Raw genomic sequence first — 22,864 nt, 5'->3', positions numbered from 1 at the left:
CACTATATCTTTATCGAATGGAAGGTCTCATCTATGATCAAGATAAGATGGAGCTGCACGGTTCACCTCCATGCAGAATGACGTCTGTGCCGTTGCGCCACGCTTTCCACCTCGGGATCCGTAGGGGGCACAGGCGACCTCACCCCCGGCCTCTCGACATCCACCTGCTCCAAGGTTCGGGTCGTGATTTCGACTCGTAGGGCTAGTGTATGCACCTAGCCGCTTTGACAAAGTTTGACAAGGGATATACATCTCCACGGCTGTAGCGGGCACCCAGGCAGCGCGTTTGGGCCTTGAAGATGATCCGAGCCAGAAGCAATCACTTGCTGCATTGAGCCTCCCAATCAAATATACTTGTGGCTTGATACTCGTACGGATAGCCGTTACCATGCTGATCACTGTGATGTTTTTGCAAACCGGACGGGGCTAGAGCAGTCTATGAAATTGACAAGCCCTGCTTTGCAACCTTGAAAAGGGTAACCGCTCTAGTTCTATATTTTCATACTCCGTACGTCCATATCACACGGTAGACCTGGAGTGCATCGAACTTGTAGACTGCATGTACTCCAGTTTTCACAAATTACTCCCTAAGGTAAGGACGCACATGCCCTAACGATGTAAGGTAGATCAGCCCAACCCCCAGGTGTGCAATGCAGCCTTAACCTCTATAGCAAGTGACTAGTTACTTCCATTGCTGGTAAGTAGCTACTAATTACAACCACGCCTCCAAACTCACAGGAACTTGGAAAACCGGAGCACCTCTATTCCGCCGAAGTTCCTCCCCCGACGTGAATCCCGATCATGATCGGTATCGGGATGCAAATGCAACCTTGGAACCCGGGCCGGCAAAAGGTTCAAGGCGCGAATGTCTCGTACATACTACGGAGTAACTGGACCCTAGGTTAACTAGGTTTTTTCTCACAGCCTACGAACTACGTAGATGAGGCATTAAATATGCCACTAACAGATTTCTGAGGCCTTTAGCAAGTAATTTCCGTCATTGATCATCCAATATTGGAAGGAGACTAACGCTAGTACTAGTATGTACAAGTACCTTGTAACTCCATACAAACTCATACATATTGTATTTGCATGCATACAAGTTCTCTTTGGATTTTAGGTAATGGGATCTTCATCCCACTTCGCTTTGTTGACTATATCCCACTACGGAGTACGGAGTACATTGGACTTAATGTATTGACCTACTTATGAATTCTATCGAGCCAAGCGGACGAGTAACCGAGGATATTCCGTGTACACAGTACAAGAACCTGTCGTATACAGTCCCACGTGTCGTACATGTACTCCGTACAAGTAGCACAAGACCCAACACCAGAACAAGAACAAGAACAAGAACAAGCACGAACAAACACTACAAGTACAAGTAGTGTCCGTAACCCCTCGAAACGACAGACTACTCGATTCGGCGTCTCGGTGCAGTTGAAATCGTGCAATGAAAAGCCCACTACTCCGACATTTTCCGGATTCTGCTATGGCCAGCACGCTAGTGCCCAATACGGTAAGGCGTCTCAAGCGCTAAGCCCCTTAGTGGCGCAGGGGCTTCCCGGTCGAGCCACAGGTCAACGCGGGATGACATCGTCTGCATTGAGTCGGAGCACACTGCTCCTTGGGATTTATTTCTTATTTCGTATTCCTTTTTTTCTTTGGGTTTTTGGCGGGTAGGGCTTGAGGACGGATTGGAATTGTGTGGAAATGGTAGCCGCTTTTTGTTCTAGAGTTGTACTCCGTACAGTAGGGGGAAGGGTTGGGGAGAGTGCAACATTTTGTTCAGGCACAGTGTAACCTTGCACTATTGAACAACTGTAACTATTTATTTATTTATCTTTTTTTATTATAGACGGCATACACTGCACAGCTATTCTCCCCAATCATCGTCGAGGGGTCTGAGTGAGCATGTCCTAATTGGTCGGGAATCCCAGACCAATTTTCAGAAATTACAGTACAATTAGTGTAGGATCTGATGGGAATGAAATTTGCAATTTGCTGTTTCCATGGTTTTCTTGGTATTCTTTATTCTTTGGGAATTGGCAGTGGTGGCCCGGAGCTCAATTATTGGACCCCTCCTTCGCCTTGGAGGGGTCGTGGATCCTGGCGGGGTTTGAGATACAAAGGGCTGTGCCGGTGAAGTTCAGCATCGAATGATAGAGTCGGCTCAAGCCCGACTCAAACCCGAGATCCAGTCTATGGTGCGTGGATGAAACAAGGCAATGGAATGTTGGGAAGGAGAGCTACGTGTACGTTTACACATGTACGTGGGTTCATAATCGGTTTTGAGATCAATGGTATGTCCAATTCATCTAACAGAGTTCGTAGTCCGTTCGTAAACACATTTCCTCTCAAAAACCCTCTTTTTGAGGGGTAATTATTTTAAATCCATTATAGATCCTGGCCAAATTTACATGGACAGGCCCTTGGCGGTCTCCTCGGGCCAGACATCGTAGCCGAAGGTATCGCGCATGTTGACGAAGCGGCAGTGGCGGCCCTTGGCAACCTCGTTGACGGCCGCGAAGTCCTCATCGCTAAGCTCAATAGACTTGAAGTTGGACTCGATACGCTTGGGGTTGGAGCTCTTGGGGAGCACGGAGTAACCGCGACGGAGACCCCAGGCAATGAGGACCTGGGCGAGGGTGTTGCCGCCCTTCTCGGCGATGGCGTTGAGGGTCTTGTTCTCAGCCACACGCTCACCGGTGGTGGGGACCTGGTTCTGGGAGCCGAGAGGAGAGTAGGCCTGGGGCAGGACCTTGTTGGCGAAGCAGTAGTTCACCAGCTCGTCGTTGGGAAGGAAGGGGTGGATCTCAATCTGGTTGACTTGAGGGAAGACCTTGGCGTACTTCTTCATGGCCTCAAGCTGGGGGATGGTCCAGTTGGACACACCGATGGCCTTGGCCTTGCCGTCTGCGTAAAGCTCCTCCATGGCGCGCCATGTCTCCTCGTGGTTTTCGGTGAGGTCCTTGAGGATGACGTACTGTAGTGTAATAGGTTAGCTATAGCTGTTCAGGTGCCTTGTTTTTTTTTGGGGGCGTTATTGTCTTGCAATTGCATCACACATACCTTTCCATCGGGGCCAATCTTAGGCTTCTCTTGGGTCTCCTTCTCGGAGGCAATGGGCCAGTGAACGAGGAAGAGATCAATGTAGTCAAGCTTCATACGCTCAAGAGAGTTGTTGACGGACCAGAGAACGTCCTCGCGGCGGTGAAGGTGGTTCCAGACCTTTGTGGTGACGAAGATGTCGGAACGCTTAACGGAAGGGTTGGCCTTGAGGAAGTCACGGATAGCATCACCAACCTCGTGCTCGTTGAGGTAGAACCAGGCACAGTCAAGGTGACGGTAGCCGGTGGTAAGAGCAGCGGTGACGGCAGCGTAGGTCTCGCCAACGGAGCCCTCGCTGGCGAAGGTGCCGAAGCCGACGGCGGGCATCTTCACGCCATTGCTTAGAGTAAGAGTCTTTCCAGATGACATTGTGAATATAATTGGGTATAGTAGTGTGTAGGAAGGAAGAAGGAGCTTCAGATGTAGAAGACAGACCAGTGTATAAGAGCGGGTGGAGCTGGAAGGCAATGACGATGTTTGAAAGTGGGGTGGAGGGGCAAGCCAGTCCATTATCTAATCAGAAACTTGACTGCCGTACCACCCCTCCTTTTTTTTGTTACGTCGATCACGAACATCACGAACCTTGTCGTGCATGTTATTTCCACAGTATGCGAGGGTTACTATTTAGGTCTCCCATTTAGATACCCAATTGATGTCTTTGGGCATGAAGGGAAGGTCAACATTTAAAACAGAATGTTACCCCAAAAGCGACCAAAACAATTGAAACTTACGGAAATGAAAAAAAAGACGCAAAATTTCCACTAGTAATTTTCAAAGGGCAGTGATGACATCACCGACCGAAACGGTGCTGTGAGCGTTTGAGCCGATCGTCATCGGCTCCATCGATCTCAGGCCGACCCACGGGCGAACTGCACTCCAAGCCAATCGTCCCTCCGTCTCAGGCCTCTTCCTACCCACTCGGCGTGCTGTGTTGCTTCAAACTCGGCCTAGCCAGCCCCGCCTCGTCCAATCACCGTCTTTCTGATTCAGTCGGCCACCGGGAAGCAGTGTGTCCCGCGTACTGGGTACACGGAAAAACAGTGTGTCAGCCACAATGACGCAGGTACTCTGTACTCGCCCGTCGGTTTCATCCTCCACCCGCAAATTGATATCTTGTTGCCAAATGATGACGATAATTCCTAGGAATGATGATACCCGGTGAGTGGATCCTCGTAACCATCAATGGCAAAATACACCACCTTTTCCGTTTGTCTTGAATCCGGTATGAGATAGGGCTTTGTATATATACTCTGCTCAACTCCCACCTTCATCCTGTTTGTTCGTTATCAGTGACTTCTTTTCCCTTCTTCCTCACATCTTGAATTTATCTTGAGTCCTGAATCCCATCAGTGACTCTTTAAAGTAGAAGACCACCTTATCCCTTCTACTCCTTTATACCACCTTCACAATGGCTCGCTTCGATGAAGCTGACCTGGGCGTTGACCCCAAGACCGAGACCACCCAGCACCCTCGTGCTGGATCCGGCATCGCCATTCCTTCTGGCCAGGATGGCAACACCATTGAGATCCCCGCCACCCGCAGCGCCATCAGTGATGCCGCTTCCTTCATGCACAACCTGAGCTTGGCTCCTTCCATGAAGGACCGCCGCAACTCCCGCAACTCCTTCGGAACTTCTCTGCCCATCCCCCGCTCTCCCCGCCTGTCCCGTCTCTCATCTGTTCAGCGGGGCAGCGGAGTCCCCTCCGTCTCCCGTGACATCTTGGCCTCTCAGGTCCAGGACATCAACAAGGAGAAGACCGCCAAGGCCAAGAACATGGCCTTCGCTTTCGACATTGACGGTGTGCTGGCACACGGTAACCACGCTATTGAGGAGGCCAAGGTCGCCCTCAAGATCCTCAACGGTGACAACGAGTTGGGTATCCGCATCCCTCACATTCTCCTGACCAACGGTGGTGGTAAGACCGAGGAGGCTCGCTGTGCTCAGCTCTCCGAGATCCTTGAGCAGCCCATCTCCACCGACCAGTTCATCCAGTCCCACACTCCCATGCAGGCCTTGTCCGAGTACTACGAGACTGTTCTGGTTCTCGGTGGTGATGACTTCAAGATCCGCGAGGTCGCTGAGAACTACGGCTTCAAGGACGTCGTCCACCCCAAGGATCTCCTCGCCTGGGACCCCACTATCTCTCCCTGGGCTACCCTGACCGAGGAGGAGAAGGCCCAGGCCAAGCCCCGCGACTTCACCAAGACCAAGTTCGACGCCATCATGGTCTTCGCCGACTCCCGTGACTACCAGACCGATATGCAGCTGATCATGGATCTGCTCCTCGCCGAGGATGGCAAGATCTTCACCAAGGCTGAGGACCCCGTCGCCACCCGCATCCCCATCTACTTCTCCCAGGGTGATCTCCTCATGCCCACTGAGCACAAGGGTCTCCCCCGTCTCACCCAGGGTGCCTTCCGTATCGCCATTGAGGCCCAGTACAAGACCCTCACCGGTGTTGACCTCGAGCGTGTTGTCTACGGTAAGCCCGAGCGCGCTACCTACACCTACGCCGACGAGGTCATGAAGTCCTGGATGGAGGAGCTCCACGGCGTCGCCCGTCTGCCCGAGAACATCTACATGGTCGGTGACAACCCCGCCTCCGACATCATCGGTGGTAACATGTACGGCTGGAACACCTGTCTCGTCCGCACTGGTGTCTTCCAGGGTGGTGAGAACGACCTCAACAGCCCCGCCAACTTCGGTGTCTTCCCCCACGTCCTCGAGGCCGTCAAGGCTGCCCTCGCCAAGGAGCTTGGCGAGGACTTCAAGCTCAAGTGGAACCCCAAGGTCAACCCCGTCCTCCACGGTGACGGTGCCTCCGCCATTGAGTAAAGTTCCAAAAGATCATCATTGGTCAGATCTTTTCACGCTCTCACGAAACTCAAAAAGTCCATCTGGGCCTGAGAGAGGATTCCTTTTTTCTTTTCCTTTTTTTTAACTGGCGTTTTTGATGTCACGCCACGTTCATAGACTTCGCTTCTTCCTCTCTCTCTCTCCGCCATCTCTCTGCATGTACCCCTCAATTTTGGCTTTACCTATTTTGGTTTGGGGAAATTCCGGGGTCCTAGGCTTGAGGACTTCTGATATCCTTTGTCCGTCGGTCTGAATGACGATCGACCTGAGAAGACCATGCATCATCATGCATGGTCGGGTGGTTTCGAATTTTTTGACTTATCCCTTAGACTGGATTCCTTCCTACATCTCATGTGCCATGATGCAAAGCTTTTGTTATTTTGCTTTTTTTTGTGCGAATCTCTTCGCATGCAGTTATATTCCCATATCCAATACCATACAATTTTTTTTCATTCTCGATTCGTTCTCGATTGGTCACCGGTAATACGCTTTCTCGATGGTTGACGACATGGTGATGCTTCCGGCCACTGCTAGACTTTGGAATTCGACCTGTTTGAACTGTTTGTCTTGTTTGCACTGCTTATGTCGACGTCTTTGGACTCACTTCCTATTGGCTGTGCGCTCTACATACTGCCCGCGGGCATAACAGACGAATATCTGGGGTAAGCTACACGATCTTCCCTGCTGGTGCTGATCTCTCAGAACCTTGTGTTTCCGCATTTTCTGCAGCTCTGGATCAGCTCAGATAATCACCTGGCAGACATGACGCTTTCTGTTCTCCTTGACGAGGCGAGCTGAACGTCTTTACACCAAATGAAGCTTAATTGATCACCATGTCTGGACTTCTTACCCCTTCCACAATCGACCGCTCTGAGATCCTTGTCAAATGAAACGTTATCTCCAGCTTGGTTAATCACCCAGGGCCATCTGTGTTAGGAATCAACAAGATAATCACAGCTGCCCAGATGTAGGCAGTCATCAATTAGGCAGCTCGTGGCGGTTGCAATACTGACTGATGGCGGGTTTGCCTTGGACCAGATGCCTCACCCCATCTGTTTCAGCCTTTACCCACGTGTATAATCATCCCTTGGCTTATCTGTGATGTATCACATGGCTGATCATCATCTGCGTACTCCGTAGATCGCCATTGGAAGATTGCAAGAGGTCTGAAACATCGAAGTAAAGGGCCGCTGCGTGAGGCTGCAACTTTCCGGGTTTCGCGCAATAGTCTCAGATCCATGTGGAATAGACACATCATGTAGTCGAGACATTCAGAACTGGTGATAGAGAGTATGTCCAAGTATTAAACTCCAATCACGTCAACTACGAAATCATTATCGCGTGATTACATCAGCCGTGTTGACGTCCACGGGTTCTGCTTGCGGCCATCGGATTCCATCTTCGACCCGAGATCAGTAATCGACACTGCTGTGTCGCTCAAGTCGTTCTCTTGAATCTCTATGATCTAATTCAGGGGTTGCATTCCATGTCTCCTATTCTTCCTATCCTCCCTATTCCTACATTAATCTCCCTTTGACCTCTGAAACGAAGCTCGGATCTCTTCGCAATCGTTGCTTGACTTTCGCAGTCCAGAGAGTCCTTTAGATTCCTCTCTTCCTTTTCATATTCTATCCTTCTAGCTAGCAAACTGCGAGAACACAACCTTGAACTTCCCATATCCAACCTTGCAGCCCTGAACCCTTATCAGTTCTGCCCCGCCGAAAGCGCGTCCTCACCGTCTAACATGGTCCGTCGCAACTCCGACATCGAGATTCAGCTCCCAGATGCCGGTCCGACACCTCTCTCAGACACCGACTCTCTCACAGATGTGGAAATGATCTCGGATGAAACATTCCTAAACCTCCCCCCACACATCGCAGCCCGATTCTACCGCAAAACCAGCAAGGCCCGACGCTCCTCTTCCTCCCGACGAAGCTCAATTTCCTCCCTACACTCACACACCTCAACCGGCTCCTCAAGCGCAGACAACATCGCCCAACACCTCCGCCGCACCTCGATCCTGGAAAGCCGAAAGGCAAGACTCGCGGACCGGGCATTACATGCCGAGAAAGTAAGGCTACGAGCCGCGCTGGCCAAAGCAGCTACGCGCAATCTACAGATCGAGGAACGAGCGCTCGCCGCACAGCAGGCGCGGGAGCGTCTGTTGGCTGATATCACAGCCAAGTGCGAAGACCAGGTCAAACGGGCCAAGAAGAAGGCGGAAGATCAGCGCGATAAGAAAGCCGCGGAGGAGGCGCGTTTGCGGCTGGAGATGGCGGAGAAGTTCGCTGAAGCGGAGAAACGACGTGCGGCGTATCAGACTCATCGACGTCGTCGTACGAGTAGCTTGCCTGCGGCGGAGGAGAAGAAGATGTCGCGGGAGGTTATGAAGTCCATTGCGGAAGATGCGGCTGCGCGGCAGATCCAGCGGGTGTGGAAGACACATCGTGCGAAGAGGGTTATGGCGGAGTTCAAGTCTTTGGATCTTTCCGTAGATCGCGTGCGCGAGATGAGCTTTGAGGAGGTCGGGGCTCTTCTTTCCAGTGCCGAGTTGCTGGATACCATGACGAGGGTCCTCAAGCTCTGTGGACTACAGGATATGGAAGGTGGTACACTTGGGGAGAGGGGCGCTGTGCGCACTTTTCTCAGTAGCTATTTGATCGTCACGCACCCCAAAGAGGTCTTGAGCAGCAACGGAGATCAAGAGCAGGATTTGATTGCCAAGGCTCGGGAGTTGCTGATTGTCTTTGATCAGGTTACAGCACTGCTTTCATCCGGTTGCTGTTCGCCTTCGGTCATCACTGCGGATATCCAGACTTTGTGTGAATCACACAATGTGTTCTTTTCTGCGTTCCATGCTTGGAAGTCCCACGACTCAACCGTTTTGATTGAGATCATGGTTGCACAGTTTGTGGAATTGGAGTTGATCTGGCAGACCGTCAAAAACGACAAGGCTGGAGGTGCCGCAGAGGACTACAGACAGGGTATCCGCCAGAATCAAGTTCTGCTGCTTGCCCGTCTGAAAAGACTTGCAGGACCCGAGCGTCATATGGAGATGATTCGGGATTCATTGAAAAAGGCCAAACGCGAGAAGAAGCGCGCGGCCTCCAAGCAAGCCATCCCGCGATCTGCTGAGGCTGCACCCCCCACGACGGAGGTCTTGACGGAGAGCATGACCTCGCCTCTGAGTGAGTCGTTCAACAACATCGATGCCGCGGTCTTCCAAGAGCTGGACAGACAGCGCACATCCCCCCATGAGCGATTCACCAAATTCCTGACTCCGCTCCCCGAGAACCGGGAGCTGGTTCATGAGCTACTTGTCAACAAGGAGTTCAAGATTGAAGAAGCACCTTACACCGAGCCGCGCAGGCAAATAATGAAGCAGATGTGTGACACTATGCGGACAGGCGTCGAAGCCGGACATGGCACCAATTGGACCGTAGCGATGGCTACAGTGATTCAAGATCGTCTGTTACGGTCCCTTCAGCGTGGCAACTCCCTCTACGTGATAATCAGTGAAGTTCTGGATCCAAAACTGGTCCAAGGGCAGTGCGAAGCCGGCACGTTCTCGTACGACAATTTCTTTGAATTCATGAACAACATCCTGCCTCGTCTATGCGCTCCTTACCGAGACCCTATGGTTAAGGCGTACATCGAAGACACCTCCGGCGACGCCATTGACCGACTCGCACGACTAATGAGTATCATCGATCTTCTCTCCCTCGATCAAACAAACTTCATGATCCAGCTCGCCGCACCCCAACTCATCGAAGAAGCACCGGGATACGAACAACGCACCTTCGACCGCGGCGTCGCAGACGGATCAATCAGCCTTAACAAAACACGCCGCTTCTGGCGCATCCATCGCAAGATCATCGTAGACGAGATGAAAAAGCGAGACCCAGAAGGTATCCAAGGCGAACCGCATCCTGCCCCAGCCCGAGTCTACGCAACAGGCCTCACAGACACAGTCTTCAGCAACGCCCTCGTATCCGAAGATCTCGTTCCAGAAACCCTCAGCCTAGACCGACGCCGACTAGAGCGTCTCCACGCACGAGCCTTCCAAATCGTCGCAACAGCATCCATCCTCCTAACCGCAAAGAACCTCCTCAAGCGAGATGCCCGCTCGCAATGGAAACCAGAGGCCGATCGCATCCTCTCCTTGGACTTTAATGAAATTAGCGCAGATCGCGTTCAATCGATTCTGCAATCTACGCACCCTATGCCTCCCTCCGCAAGTGCTCAGCTGGCAGCCACTATCAAACGTGTTCTTGCGCCCGTTGCGACAGCCTGTCTCGCTGCGTCGCCGCAGCTGGTTATTACGACTGAGACGTCGGCTTCGGAGATGCCTTCGCACTCGGAGACAGTGCCTAATTTTGCGGATCCGGTTGCGCGGTTGATCCTTTCTCGTTTGCGAAGTCATGTTCTCTCGCGTCTTAGTGCGTCGAGTGCTAATGAGCGCGTGCGTGCTACGACTACTGCTAGTCAGAACTTGGCAGCTGCTGGTATGCCGGAGTTTGTGAATGAGGTTGGTAAACTGGTGGAGGAGCTGGAGAAGGTTCGAGAGGTGGATTGGCTTTGCCATGGGGCTGTTTATGAGGGGTTGTAGGGGGTATATAATGTTTTTTCCTCTGTTCTGTTGGATTGCTGAGCCAAGAGCTAGATATAATGCCGGAGTTGGGTTGGCTAGACTATAACGTTGGAATGCTATTTTTACCTCTTTATTCTTACAAAGAATTGTCTTCCTAGCACCTGGCAGCCCTGGAAATTCCAAGATTTAAGAAGATATCAGCCAATTGGGCTGGCTTCGTTACATGGCCTTGGCAGTGTTGGAGCTTGACCGAAGGGATGATAGCTGCACCACCAAGCTACCCAACTAGGCACGTACACCTGGGTATACACTTCAACACTCACAGGGTAAAACGTAGACCCACGCTTTCAATCTCAAAACCACGATCCACGACGCAATTAAAATCAATTGAAAGAAAGAATCCCCCCAAATATACTTGTAGCCCTGATATGATAAATTAAAGTATGACATATCTATCTTATCAGTAAACCCCACACCCAAAATTCATCCCACCGCAAAACGAACCTCACCTCCAACACCAACACCAGGTCCGAACCCTCTCGCCAAAATGCAAATCACCCATCTAAGCGACCTAACACCACCCTCACAAGAGCGCACCTGGCTCACATCCCCACATCCAACCCTCCCCCTCCTCGCAACCTGCAGCAGCGACAAAACAGTCCGCATCTACTCCCTAACAAACTTCACCCTCCTCTCAACCATAACCGGCGGCCACAAGCGCTCCGTTCGAACAGCAGCCTGGAAACCCCATATCTCCGGCGAATCCGTCCTCGCAACAGGCAGCTTCGACGCCACAGTCGGGATCTGGCGACGATGGGACAATTACGGTGCGCCGTCGGATGCTCCCACCCCCGCAGCCGATGAGGACGAAAATGACGAAAATGAAGAATGGCGCTTCGCTGTTCTTCTCGATGGCCACGATAGCGAAGTCAAGTCTGTTTCGTGGTCTGCGTCTGGAATGCTACTTGCGACATGTTCGCGCGATAAGAGTATTTGGATTTGGGAGGATCTCGATGATGGAGATAATAATTTCGAGACTGTTGCTGTGATGCAGGAGCATGGGGGGGATGTGAAGTGTGTTTCGTGGCATCCGAGTGAAGAGTGTCTTGCGAGTGGGAGTTATGATGACACTATTCGGATTTGGAGGGAGGATTTGGATGATTGGGGACAGGTTGCTTGTTTGAAGGGGCATGAGGGGACAGTTTGGTTTTTGGATTGGGAGAGGGATGTTGAAGGGGGAGGAGGGGCGAGATTGGTTTCTTGTTCTGATGATCAGAGTGTGAGGGTTTGGAAGAGGAGGGATGTTGTTAGGGAGCAGGGGGAGCTTTCTTCTGCTTCGACGGGGATTCCTAGTATTATTCGGCCTGTTGGGAGTGATGAGGTTTGGGAGGAGGAGGCGGTGCTTCCTAAGGCGCATGAATTGGCGGTTTATGCGGTTGCGTGGAGTAAGACGAGTGGGCTTGTTGCTTCTGTTGGTGCTGATGGACGCATTGCGCTTTATGAGGAGCGAGTCGTTGAGGGGGTGAGACCGAGGTGAAGGAATGGGCGCTTGTGTCTGTCAAGGATGGGGCGCATGGAATCTATGAGATCAATCATATTGCCTGGGCGAAGAGGGCGGATCGAGGTGGACAGGAGGAAGAGGTGCTTGTGTCTACAGCTGATGATGGAAGTGTCAAGGTCTGGACTCTGCAATAGTCTGGACTGGAATCGTTGATGTACATAAAACAATTGCATTGCATATCATTGCATATAAAAGACAAAATGCGTTCTCGAATGCGCTGCTATACTCGAGACGCATGGTGAGGAAACGGCACGTCACCTAGTACCGCGCTCATGTCCGTGCTCGTGTTCATCATCGCTAGCATCATCTCCAACAGCGTAATGATCAACATCGGGAGAATGGAGATTATCAAGCTCAGACTCATCAAAGTCATTGGCCTCGACATCTCTTCCAGAGCGTTTAGCAAACCGGTTCAAGAGCGAACTATCAGCAACATCATCCTTGACACCGCGATACCCCTTGTTCGCGCGCCGACTGCGCCAAATAAAGAAGCCCCAGATAGTAACACCGATAATGACAATGACGAGAATGGCTTCGCCAGACTTCGTATATGCGTGCATCTCCGTCGCCTTAAGCTTCTCCTTCTCATGCTTCTCCGCAGCCGTACTATTCGCCTGTCCGCCAACCGAAGTCTGAGGAAGCTTTTCGCCGTCGATACGGGAATCCGTGGGCTTACCACCGATACTACCGATATCGACCTTCATAAAGCGATCGAGCATATCGCGACTCTGGCGCGGCATGTCGAATGGAACCATGTGGCTGGAGTTGTAGAAGAGGACGTAAGTCAAGTTTCGAGCGTATTGGTAGATACCAGCGGGCTCGCCTTCGAAAGACCAGTCGTGGCGCGGGGCCCAAACACCGGGGCTTGTCTCGAAGCCGGTGCCGCCTTTCCACTTCATGTTGTGGATGAGGGTTTCTGTACCGATATGGTTGCAGATGAGGTCCTTGTCACCGCTGAACAGGAGGATGTTGATACCCGACTCGATGAGTTCGGGGAGAAGCTTGACAGATGGGACGGATTTCTCGGCTGAGAAAGCCTGTCCGGTCCTTCCGTTGCATTCCTCCCATGCCGTCTTCTTGGCCGGGTTGATGTTCAAGGCTTTGATGACATCTGCTCGGCCGAGATATGGCTCGATATCCTTCAGATCGGGAGGCCAGCTCATGCCGCAAGAAAGGTCTTCCTTCAAGCGGATATCGTACTGGTTCAGACACTTCTTGTCTTCGATGGTCAGTTGGAGGTATGATTGGAGGACAAAGTCGCATGAAGACAGGTTGATCTTGTTCTTCCCGCCAGGCGTTTCCAGCTTAGACAGGCAGACCTCGTTGAGAGCGTTCAGGTTACGGTGGAGGGGCGTCCCTTCCTTGGTGAGACCTTCTCTCTCGAGGAAAGTCATTGTCGAGGGATACTGATCCGCAGGAGAGATCCACCCGTTGCCAATGAGCAAACCCTTCAGAGGCCATTGGCGGCCTCCATCCGCTGCGACCGCCTTGTTGCGCTCCTGGATGGCCTTTGCGATGTACGGAATATATTGACCGGCGTATGATTCACCCGCGAAATAGAGCTAGTACAGTTAGCGCGAACCCACAAGCATCAGCGGAGGAACATACATCGTCGAGCTCGAATTCGGGGAGCATCTCAAAGAACTTCTCCATGAAGACGATGAATTGAGCAGCCATCTCGTCCAGCTCGTGGAGATAGCTATCCGTGCTCACATAGCTGAAGCCCGTCCCGACCGGATTATCGACAAACAACATATTCGCAAACTCATCCCAGCGGCCAGGGTTGTATTCCAGTTCATGGTCGTTCTTGAGACGATAAGGACCAACTTCCATCAAGGCACCGTCCATCGAGCTGCATCCGGGGCCGCCATTCAGCCAGATCACGGTCCGTTGTCGGTTGGCGATGTGTCGGTTCTGGAAATGCCAGAAGAACAGATTTCCGTTGGTTTCGGGGTTCACTTCGATGTGTCTACCGCGGCATTAGATGAGGTTCGGGTCACGGGGGGTTGCTTGACTTACCCTGCGTGCATCTTCAGAAAGGGCCCATCCGGAGCACCCGGTAATGAGTGGACATAGTAATCCGCGGCGTTGAGGGCTGCTGATGCCACGTTCACCAAGAGTATGGAAAAGAGCCATGTGATGGCCTTGGAAGGTATTGAGGGCATTTTGGAGGTGGTAAGGATAGAGAAAGAGGTGGGGTTGTGTCCCAAGCGGGACTCGTAGGATTCAATCAAGAGATCATTGAATTGGGAGAACCAGACGGAAAGACAGCAAGGCAGAAAGGGACACCCAAGATCTCGAGGGCTAGAGCGAAGAGGATGACGAAGTCGAAGGGGGTCTGTACTGATACTGTAATTACTAGTGGTATTGACTCTTCCACTCTGAATGTGCCTGTAATAATTGTATGGCGATACATCAGATGGCGTGTTGAGCTTATTGATTGCGCCTATTGACTGCCTCTTTTGCGATAGTCCTGTACATCGACGCAATACAAGCAGTTCCAGCACCTACTTAGATATTGGCTGTGACTCTGTAAATATATGTTCTTTTGAATGTGTGTGAAACTGAAACGTCGTACGCAACACCTAATTTTAGCCCATCTTTAGATCAAATCATCCAGGGACTTGTCAGCATCGTTCTTGATCAAGTTCACCATTCCCTATACTTGTTAGCTGGTTCCCAGGACACTAATCAGCTCACTTACATCAGGCATGATGGGCTTGCCATCGGCATCCTTCACGTAGCGGAAAGGCATCTCGGTGCGCTCATGCTCGTTGATGAGCAGTTCGGGGTAGTCCAGGTAGGGAATTTCCTCCAGAGGAACTGCGACAGTCAGCATGGAATTGATCAAATTGATCAAGATTGAAAATTGACGATTGACTCACCCTTCTCGTGGACCACCATGCGAGTTACGCGCACCGCAGTATCAGTAGTCATCTGCTTAGGACCCAATCTGCGACCAACGTAGCCCTTCTTCCTCAGTTCAGAAGTACGATCTATACCAATTAGTCCGGAAAACAAGTATTCAAAATGCTCATTCAAAACCAACCTCTCGGAGGGTCATCACCTATTCAAAAAAGAAAAAACGAGTTAGCGGGGGCCAACAGCATCGACATAAAAAAAAATCCTTACCCAAGATACCACCGAACAGGAAGACGTCGAAAGTCTCACCATCCTGGGGACTCAACTCAGTCTGAGCCGAGGGATCCAGCAAGCAGACCTTGTCTTTGCGATCGGCAAAAATCTCCTCGACGCTGCGCTGCTCGACCTCCAAACCCTTGGTGGCGGCCAGATCGGCGGGCATCTTCAGTTCGGCGGGGACGGAACTCAGTAGAAAGCGAGCATCGCGCGCGTGGGATTCGCGGGCAATGCAGGCATATTCCAGCGTAGACCAGGGGCCTAGCTCAGGATCGAGGTGCTCGACTACAAAGGTGGGCATTTTGGGTGGTTATAGTTATAGTTCAGGTAGTTATGAGATAAAGTGGGAGGTGGAAAAGTTGGAGGTTCGGCCCACTGTGCGTACCAGCCTTGGGCACTGAAGATGTCTTTTGGTTTTACGCTGGGAATTATTCTTTTTGAAATAAAACACCAGAGGGAATTGAAAATAAAATGAGAGTACATGAGTATCGTGAGATTATTGTATGATTGACTTGTACAGGGAGACATTGCATGTATAGTTAGGGGGATACTCAAGGAGAAGAAGATAATACTGCATATTGAACTAGAGAATTACAGAGAGAGATAAGCATGTATTTCCAGCTTACTATAAAATGATATAAAGTAAGTACTTTTAAAAATGAAAAATAAATGTGAGAAGCCCAAAGAAGAAGGGAAATGCTCGGCTGTTGATAATTCGCCTTGCAGCGTCATCTACATAGCCTCCAATAATGTCACGCTCCACTTGAAACACCATTTAACCTTCTTCTAACCGTCTGGGAACTTTTGGAACTACCTTTCTAGTACTCTCCGACTTCCTCTACTCCCTACTTCCATCTTCCGTCTTCCTACCTCCTACATCCTACTTCCACATCTCCCCCGCCTTTCTTCTCCTCCAACAATGAATCCCCATCAACAGAACAAGGTGGACATCAGCGTGAGCCTCCCATCCCATCCTATAATTAATCTCCCACTCTAACAATGACCCCCCAGTCCCTCAGCCCAGAGGAGCAGCGCTTGCTACGCCTCTACGGCAAGATGCCCACTAAGAAAGACGTCCTCCAGAACAAGCTCAAGGTAAAGAAAAAAAGCCCCCCCACCCCCACATCCACAAAACACAACTAATACCCCTCCCAGGAACGCAAATACTTCGATTCCGGCGACTACGCCCTCAGCAAAGCCGGCAAAGCCTCAGACGTAGGCGTCACCAACGTCGGCTCCCGCCACCCAGTCCCCGAAAACATCCCCCACCTCACAGCGACCTCACCCAACTCCGGCGCCGCCGCCCAGGGCCAAATCCCCGGCAGCATCAGCGGACACCCAGGCTCAGTCGGCTTCCAGGGCCGCAGCCCCGTCAAGGAAAGCTACTTGCATCGCGGCTCGAGCGTTTCCGAGGGCGAGGGCGAGGGTGCGGGCGCCGCCAAGGGCGAACAGGAACTGAGTGTTAGTCCGCCTGCTGCGAGGGAGGGCGTTCCTATCCAGAGGTGAGAAGGGAAGTTGGTTTTTGACATTGCATGCATGTCTTTTGACGTTTGTTTCAAAAGCTGGCGCTTTGGGTTTGGGGGAAATCCGAATATCTTTTCATTCTGACTTGGCCCTGGTCTTGGGTTCTTGTGACTTGGATCGGTGGTCTTGTTTCTATCAATTTTATCATCAGCTTGGCATTGGGATCTCATGTTTTATCTCTCATTTCTTCTTTTTCTATTTATTTATCGAGTTTTGGTTCGGGTTATTGGCTTTCTATCGACATTCCACTGTGTGATAAGCCAACTAAATTGTTCATATCTAGCAAAGATAATGGCCCATTTTGGAGGTGTGTTCCAACTAGCTTGTATGTTGTATTTAAAGTGTAGACCATGCTATGATTGGGGGAAAAGGAAGAAAAGTTCAAGTAACTTTCTATTTCATTCAAAGGAAGCTATGTACATGGAATGGACTCGGGGTGCCGATGTCCAAGCGAGACAGGGTATAAGTGCCGAAGAACAGAAGACACAGATAGCGAGGGCAGATAAAAAAAAGAGCAGGATCAAAAAAAAGAAAAGCAAGATCAGGTATCGTGAAAGGGCGTATCCCGAATCGGGAATGAATGCACATGTCAGGCCACCTCCCACGGAGGAGGATATACAGCCCACATATAGTGATGGAGCTCCGAGCGAAAAGCACCGTGAGCGAAGTCCACGGGCGGGTGAAAATTGGGGCTCACTCGAGCGCTCTGGAAATGGCGCGTGCTGGCTCGCGGGCACGGCAGCAAAGGGGAGAGATCAACTGTAGCATTCGGCGGAAGCCGAGTGATCGCGCTCAGTCTGTCTTCCAGTGTCCAGCGAGGCCGTTGTCAAGGTCGTCGTTTTCTCCGAGCCACAGTTCAACAGCGTACAGGGCGATCGTGCACGCGAGGTTGATCCACCGCCAGAGATTGCCGCCACCGCTCCCTTGGCTACTCCACCACTCGCCGCTGCCGCCCATTGCCTGGGACGCCGATGAGAAGTGCTGCATCAAAAGACTGGTGTAGACGGCAATGAGGATTGTGGGGGCGAAATAACTCAGGAAGCCCAGGACTTGGCCTGCTGCGTCGGAGTCGTCGATGGAGGCTTCTTGGGAGAGGGCGCGGGCGCCAGCCTCGCGTACGGCGGGAATGATGCGTGTGGATGCGTAGAGGACCAAGAGGCGGTAAGCGAGGGAGATAAGAACGGAGGGTGTGACGGCGCTGAAGACGGCGGTGATTACGTTGAAGGCGGCGTGGATGATCGAGGGGAGGAGCGACAGGGCGTGCATGAGCGTTGTGTACGAGGCCATGATGATAGGAGGCAGAGGTGGGAAGTCTCCAGCCTGTGCGGGCGAGGGGATCTGTTCAACCGGGTGTGAAGGCTGGTAGTCTGTGAAGATCTGGTAGATGCAGAGCACGATGTAGGCGAAGAGGAGAGAGCTCTCGACGGCGTTTCCGCGACCGCTGCCGATACCCCAGGCGCAAAGGATGACGGCGCATGTCACAGAGACACCGATGAGCGCGGCGTCAACGTTGGAGATCTCGGGGAATTGTAGTACGCGCCAGAGGAAGTAGACAGAGCTGGAGATGATGGTAGCGGACAAGACGAGGAGACCGATCTGGACGCGATTAGCATAAAATCAACGACACAAGGGAGCATAGAACAAGACATACCATCCAGCTATCACTGCGCCCACCGCGATTCACCAGCCAGCGAGTGATCTGCCCCGCAGCCTGGATGACCAACAGGCTACAGAAACCCTCGGCGAGTTGGAAGATGGGTGTGGACCATCTGAGGAGTATCTCCCAGTTTCCCAGGGCGAAAGTCTCCATCAAGCCGTCGCGACCAAAGATCCATTCCTGGATCGAGGAGTCCTGCGCCCGCTTCCCACTAAACGTGCGCTCCACCCAGGAACTGTTATCTTCCAGGTCGGAGAAGCGGTTCAGCGACCAGAACAGGAGGACCAGAATGACGGCCCATTGTGTGAAGCGAATGAAAGCGAGAATCGAGGAGCGGAACCATGATCGATCAGGCGTTGTGAGCTTCAGTAGTGAGACTAGGAAGTAGAAGGCTGCGAGGGATAAGGAAAAGGCCAGACCGCATGTCTTGCCGCCCACGTCGAAGGCTAGGGGGATGGACGAGACGGTGACCGCCAGGAACAGGGCCGACGAGAAGACTCGGAAGAGCCACATCAGACCAGCGTAGAAGGGGGCTTGGTGGAAAGATGAACACCTATTTTTTTTCTTCTATTCGCTTTGGTGATGTGAAAGCGGGACTCCTTTTCCAAGGCGGTCAGGGCACATTCTAGACCTCCACGGTAGATTGCTCTGAACGTCGAACCCTCAGTCTTTTTATTCGCTTAGGTCTCCTTTGCAGTCCATTCCATCTCTTTGTTACTGTTGTCTTACAGAGACGCCTGAGATGCCTGAGACGCCTTCACATTCACCGTCGAAACCACCCGGTCAGCATTACTACTTGAGGTACCGGGGATACTCTACAGAGTAGCTGGAATATCCCTTCAGTACCACGAGATGTGTGGTAGTTTTGCTGAACGGGTGGTGTATTCGATCTGAATGAGTGCTTACGCTCATTTTCTTCTTCTCAGTTCAGTAACTCTACGTCTCACTCCTTCATTAACCTTTAGCATACTGCTTGTCACATAGCTCGAGCATTGAAATTCGAGCCTATGCCACGATGAAATCACCGTTAATATCTACTGCGCGTCGCTAGAGGCAGCTCGGGGGACACACACAATCCAGCAAATCCTTGAATTCATTGTAGGGTGACACGAAACACCCCGGGACCCTCAGGATATTAACCATCCATTCTGACCAATAAAAGATGTTTTTGTTACTGTTGTGGGGAGGAATTGAGTCCCAACCTTGGAAAGTGACCGACCAATGGTTTCGAAACTTGAGGTTGACGCCTTTGATGGCTTGTCTCCAGGGCTATGGCTGCACCATGGTCTTGGTGTATCAAACCAAGACCTAATAGGCAGACTGAGGACCTCATACTCCGTACGGACCATACCTGCACTAGAGATGATCATGGCAGAGAAAGACTTTTACCCCTAGAGACCGATACTAGGTTTCAATATGACGAATGATCTATTGAAAGCACATATGCTTACTTATTTGCTTACTTGCTTCATCTCACTTCCATGCATATACTTCTGTATGCTTCTTGTTTGTTTACTTCCTTTGCTATTTATGGTTGCTCTTGCTCAATGGCTCTTCTTACCTCTTGCCCTCACTTCCCAGGCCCCGGGGACTTGCAGCGCTGACCAACTTCTTCGATGTTGCGGTGATCCGGAGATTGCTCAGCTTACACATCGTTCGGAATCCTTCCACCTAAGCTCTGTCAGAAAGTCATTTACTTCGTTGATCTCGATACATGAACGAGTTGCAAAAGGGTGTATATTCTCCTTCGAGTCTGCTGCCTACGAGATCATAGACCGAATGATCGTGTCGCAATTGTTGGAGGGTCTTACGAGCGGCGACAGAGCCCCCTTCTCAAGTATGGAATATCATCTATGTCCATGTTTCTGGTGCCCCCATATGGTCCATTACCTCCGTCATTGCATTCCATGATCCTTTGGCATGGTACCCCTTGCTAAAAGACTAATGTACGGATCCACTGCCTTCCAGCTTCCCCTTGTTCAACAACCAAGCACCTGAGAGACATCACGAGAATTTAGGAAACTGCAAACCGACTTCGGACAGTCGGTAGCGAACATCAACATCAAAATGAAAATTCAACAAACGATCCATAAAAGCATCCAGTGCTTCTCGCAAACGGGGTGTCGCTTTCGCATCTCGTAGAAATCGAATCACTTCCACGCACCGACTTCGACTGTCAACCAATACCTCTTCCATCGATTTTCCACTTCCCAAGCTGCGAAACCTATACAAACTCTTTTCTTTACCGATGATAGACTCCTTGTAGCACGACAGGAACTCATTAACCTCATTAACAACCCTGCCCATGTGAGGAAGCATGAAGAAATACTCCTCCAGGTCAAGATCAAAAGGAAAGACACCGATGATATAGAACTCGTAGGCACTTGTGCCTTGTCGATAGAAAGACTTGGTAACCGTGCTGTCCCCATGCTTGAAGCTTTCCGGCGAAAATGTTTCCAAGTAAGTGAAAGAAGCAAAGCTATCGACAGCCCGCTTCACAAGATAAGCCTGGAACCAAGGTATCACAGACATGAGATAATCTGTATGTTCCACCAGCTGTCGGAAGAGTGGCCATGAGATACGCTCCCGCGAAGCATATTGTTGAACTGAATGGAGATACTCCTCCTTATGGGAAGGTGCCACGTCGTCCAACATGATGCCAAACACATTGACCAATGCAAATGCCACACGGCACTCGAGATCTTGCTGGCCCCAGAAGCACTGGGATACAATAGTACTCACTTCCGAGTACTGTTCAACGCCCTCTGGGCAGTCATTCAATATGGCCAGTCGGTTCTTGACGGCGTCATGTAGTTCTTCATCCAAGACGAATTTCCTGCGAGTGAAACTAATATCGCGCATGAATTGTTCAATGTTTTGGCGATACAATGATAAATTCATATCAAGAATGAAGAGAATCGATGAACACGAGATTTGTCGAGTGGAGTATGTATGTTCTATATTGCAGATGATGCAACCTTGGAACAAGAAAAGAAAGCCGACAAGAATGTCTGGTTCTGTGTGAAGTGTTTGATAGAATCATGATTTTCTACACCAACCGCAAAGGAAAAGAGCGATACTTATACTCAACCTCTCTTCCGCTGGCTAATGCAGATATCAACAGAGTGAGAGGTATGATTACAGTACATGAGCCGGAAACTACAACATCGCAGGATCATTAACTCCGTACATTTTCGCCGCTGCACTCGGTCTCACCGAGTGGTTATAAAAGCTACGCGCTTTCTCGGACAAAGCCAGACTTGTGAAATCCTTGCAATGATTCCATATTATTGTTCTTACACTGCAGACAAGTACTTCTCGTTCCAGAACCCGGTCGATTTATCCGGGATTCTAAGTGTCTCGTCAGCTTTTACATGATGCCATCACAGGGAAGACCCTCCTATGACCAGTTCCCGTATACGAAATCTGATAGCCGGCGAGATCGACTGCTGATCGCTTGTGGGCCAGCGACACTATTGCTGGCAATTTCTTTTTTTTTTTTGCACTGTCAGACTTGATACCTCCAATCCACCCACTCCAATTGCCACAAGAGACAGCAAGCCATTACCAACGGAACAGCTACCCTATGGGCATTGGCATATATCTTCTCCTAATTGCTTCTTGCCTGTGGCCAATCCACGGAGTTGGGATCAGCCATCAGCTTTCGCGCATTCCCGGGATCAGCATCACAATATTAGTTTTGCAGATTTATAGTGCTTGCCTGCTGGGGCTTGCATATGCTGTCTTTGCGACATTTTTTAGTGCAGCAGTATATAGATCCGATCGAGATCCTGCAATAACCCAACTTGCCAGTGATCTTGCATGGATCATGTATATGAGCAGTGGCTCACCGATGATACTTCAGGCATTCGCAATTTCCTGGGCAATTCTTTCCGACAATCCGAAAAAGCCTTTGATCTCTCGCCAAACAGCATGGACCTGTCCTTTGGCATCGATTTGGATTTTCTTTACTGAATACGTTTGCCACAGTGTGCATTCTGGTCCATTTGCTTGGAACGGATTTCTTACACATTGGGTGGCTTGGGCTTTATTTGGACTGTCATATGGAACTTTATGGACTTCATTGTGGAAAGCCTCTGTTTTATCACTGTTGTTTGATATGGTAAAAGTGAGAGTGGAAATAAAATAAAGGCAAGCCGGATGTGCCCAGATAGCGCATATTGTGGATGGAATGATATTGACAGTACCCAAGATCGTGGCCCCTAAATACCTTTTATCTCTGCACATTTTATACGCAATCATTTACCGTAAAACTTGCCAATGACCTTGGTTTGACTGGAGACTCTTTTCAGTCTCATTTCATGCTGAATCACCTCGGCAATTTGACAAAGGAGAATGGATGGGACCTCCGAGTGGCCTGTATCTTTCTGACCTCATAGTTTGTTACAATTGCGGCAAAAAGGG

The 22,864-nt window shown here is 50.8% G+C and overlaps 9 protein-coding genes across 9 annotated transcripts; 4 read left to right on the top strand and 5 right to left on the bottom strand.

Moving 5' to 3' along the window:
* Positions 1-2,416: 2,416 nt before the first annotated feature.
* Positions 2,417-3,480, bottom strand: gldB (putative glycerol dehydrogenase (GldB); the record flags this gene model as incomplete). The annotated part of the gene is made up of 2 exons (XM_056952982.1): positions 2,417-2,986; positions 3,073-3,480. 2 exons carry the CDS (start codon positions 3,478-3,480, stop codon positions 2,417-2,419), a joined length of 978 nt encoding a protein of 325 aa, XP_056814674.1.
* A 1,039-nt stretch (positions 3,481-4,519) lies between these two features.
* On the top strand, positions 4,520-5,947 carry N7506_003686 (phosphatidyl synthase; the record flags this gene model as incomplete). Its single annotated transcript, XM_056952981.1, has 1 exon — positions 4,520-5,947. One exon carries the CDS (start codon positions 4,520-4,522, stop codon positions 5,945-5,947), a length of 1,428 nt encoding a protein of 475 aa, XP_056814673.1.
* A 1,765-nt stretch (positions 5,948-7,712) lies between these two features.
* On the top strand, positions 7,713-10,577 carry N7506_003685 (IQ calmodulin-binding motif domain protein; the record flags this gene model as incomplete). Its single annotated transcript, XM_056952980.1, has 1 exon — positions 7,713-10,577. The coding sequence occupies one exon, from the start codon at positions 7,713-7,715 to the stop codon at positions 10,575-10,577; it is 2,865 nt and encodes a 954-aa protein (XP_056814672.1).
* A 529-nt stretch (positions 10,578-11,106) lies between these two features.
* On the top strand, positions 11,107-12,254 carry cia1 (iron-sulfur cluster assembly protein CIA1; the record flags this gene model as incomplete). The annotated part of the gene is made up of 2 exons (XM_056952979.1): positions 11,107-12,081; positions 12,123-12,254. 2 exons carry the CDS (start codon positions 11,107-11,109, stop codon positions 12,252-12,254), a joined length of 1,107 nt encoding a protein of 368 aa, XP_056814671.1.
* Positions 12,255-12,374: 120 nt separating this feature from the next.
* kexA (serine-type carboxypeptidase kexA) lies at positions 12,375-14,285 on the bottom strand (the record flags this gene model as incomplete). Its single annotated transcript, XM_056952978.1, has 3 exons — positions 12,375-13,682; positions 13,729-14,089; positions 14,140-14,285. 3 exons carry the CDS (start codon positions 14,283-14,285, stop codon positions 12,375-12,377), a joined length of 1,815 nt encoding a protein of 604 aa, XP_056814670.1.
* Positions 14,286-14,722: 437 nt separating this feature from the next.
* N7506_003682 (SAM-dependent methyltransferase) lies at positions 14,723-15,559 on the bottom strand (the record flags this gene model as incomplete). The annotated part of the gene is made up of 5 exons (XM_056952977.1): positions 14,723-14,779; positions 14,825-14,943; positions 15,006-15,116; positions 15,170-15,187; positions 15,253-15,559. 5 exons carry the CDS (start codon positions 15,557-15,559, stop codon positions 14,723-14,725), a joined length of 612 nt encoding a protein of 203 aa, XP_056814669.1.
* Positions 15,560-16,177: 618 nt separating this feature from the next.
* On the top strand, positions 16,178-16,764 carry N7506_003681 (endosulfine family protein; the record flags this gene model as incomplete). The annotated part of the gene is made up of 3 exons (XM_056952976.1): positions 16,178-16,213; positions 16,270-16,353; positions 16,414-16,764. The coding sequence occupies 3 exons, from the start codon at positions 16,178-16,180 to the stop codon at positions 16,762-16,764; spliced, it is 471 nt and encodes a 156-aa protein (XP_056814668.1).
* An 810-nt stretch (positions 16,765-17,574) lies between these two features.
* Positions 17,575-18,952, bottom strand: N7506_003680 (ICE2 family protein; the record flags this gene model as incomplete). Its single annotated transcript, XM_056952975.1, has 2 exons — positions 17,575-18,378; positions 18,434-18,952. 2 exons carry the CDS (start codon positions 18,950-18,952, stop codon positions 17,575-17,577), a joined length of 1,323 nt encoding a protein of 440 aa, XP_056814667.1.
* A 1,491-nt stretch (positions 18,953-20,443) lies between these two features.
* N7506_003679 (terpenoid synthase) lies at positions 20,444-21,340 on the bottom strand (the record flags this gene model as incomplete). Its single annotated transcript, XM_056952974.1, has 1 exon — positions 20,444-21,340. One exon carries the CDS (start codon positions 21,338-21,340, stop codon positions 20,444-20,446), a length of 897 nt encoding a protein of 298 aa, XP_056814666.1.
* Positions 21,341-22,864: the final 1,524 nt, after the last annotated feature.

Source organism: Penicillium brevicompactum (assembly GCF_028827555.1).
Source record: "Penicillium brevicompactum strain IBT 35665 chromosome Unknown utg000002l_segment0_segment0, whole genome shotgun sequence".
Classification (NCBI taxonomy): domain Eukaryota; kingdom Fungi; phylum Ascomycota; class Eurotiomycetes; order Eurotiales; family Aspergillaceae; genus Penicillium; species Penicillium brevicompactum.
The sequence above is the reverse complement of the archived record's forward strand: the minus strand, read 5'-3'. Positions and strand labels throughout refer to the sequence as shown.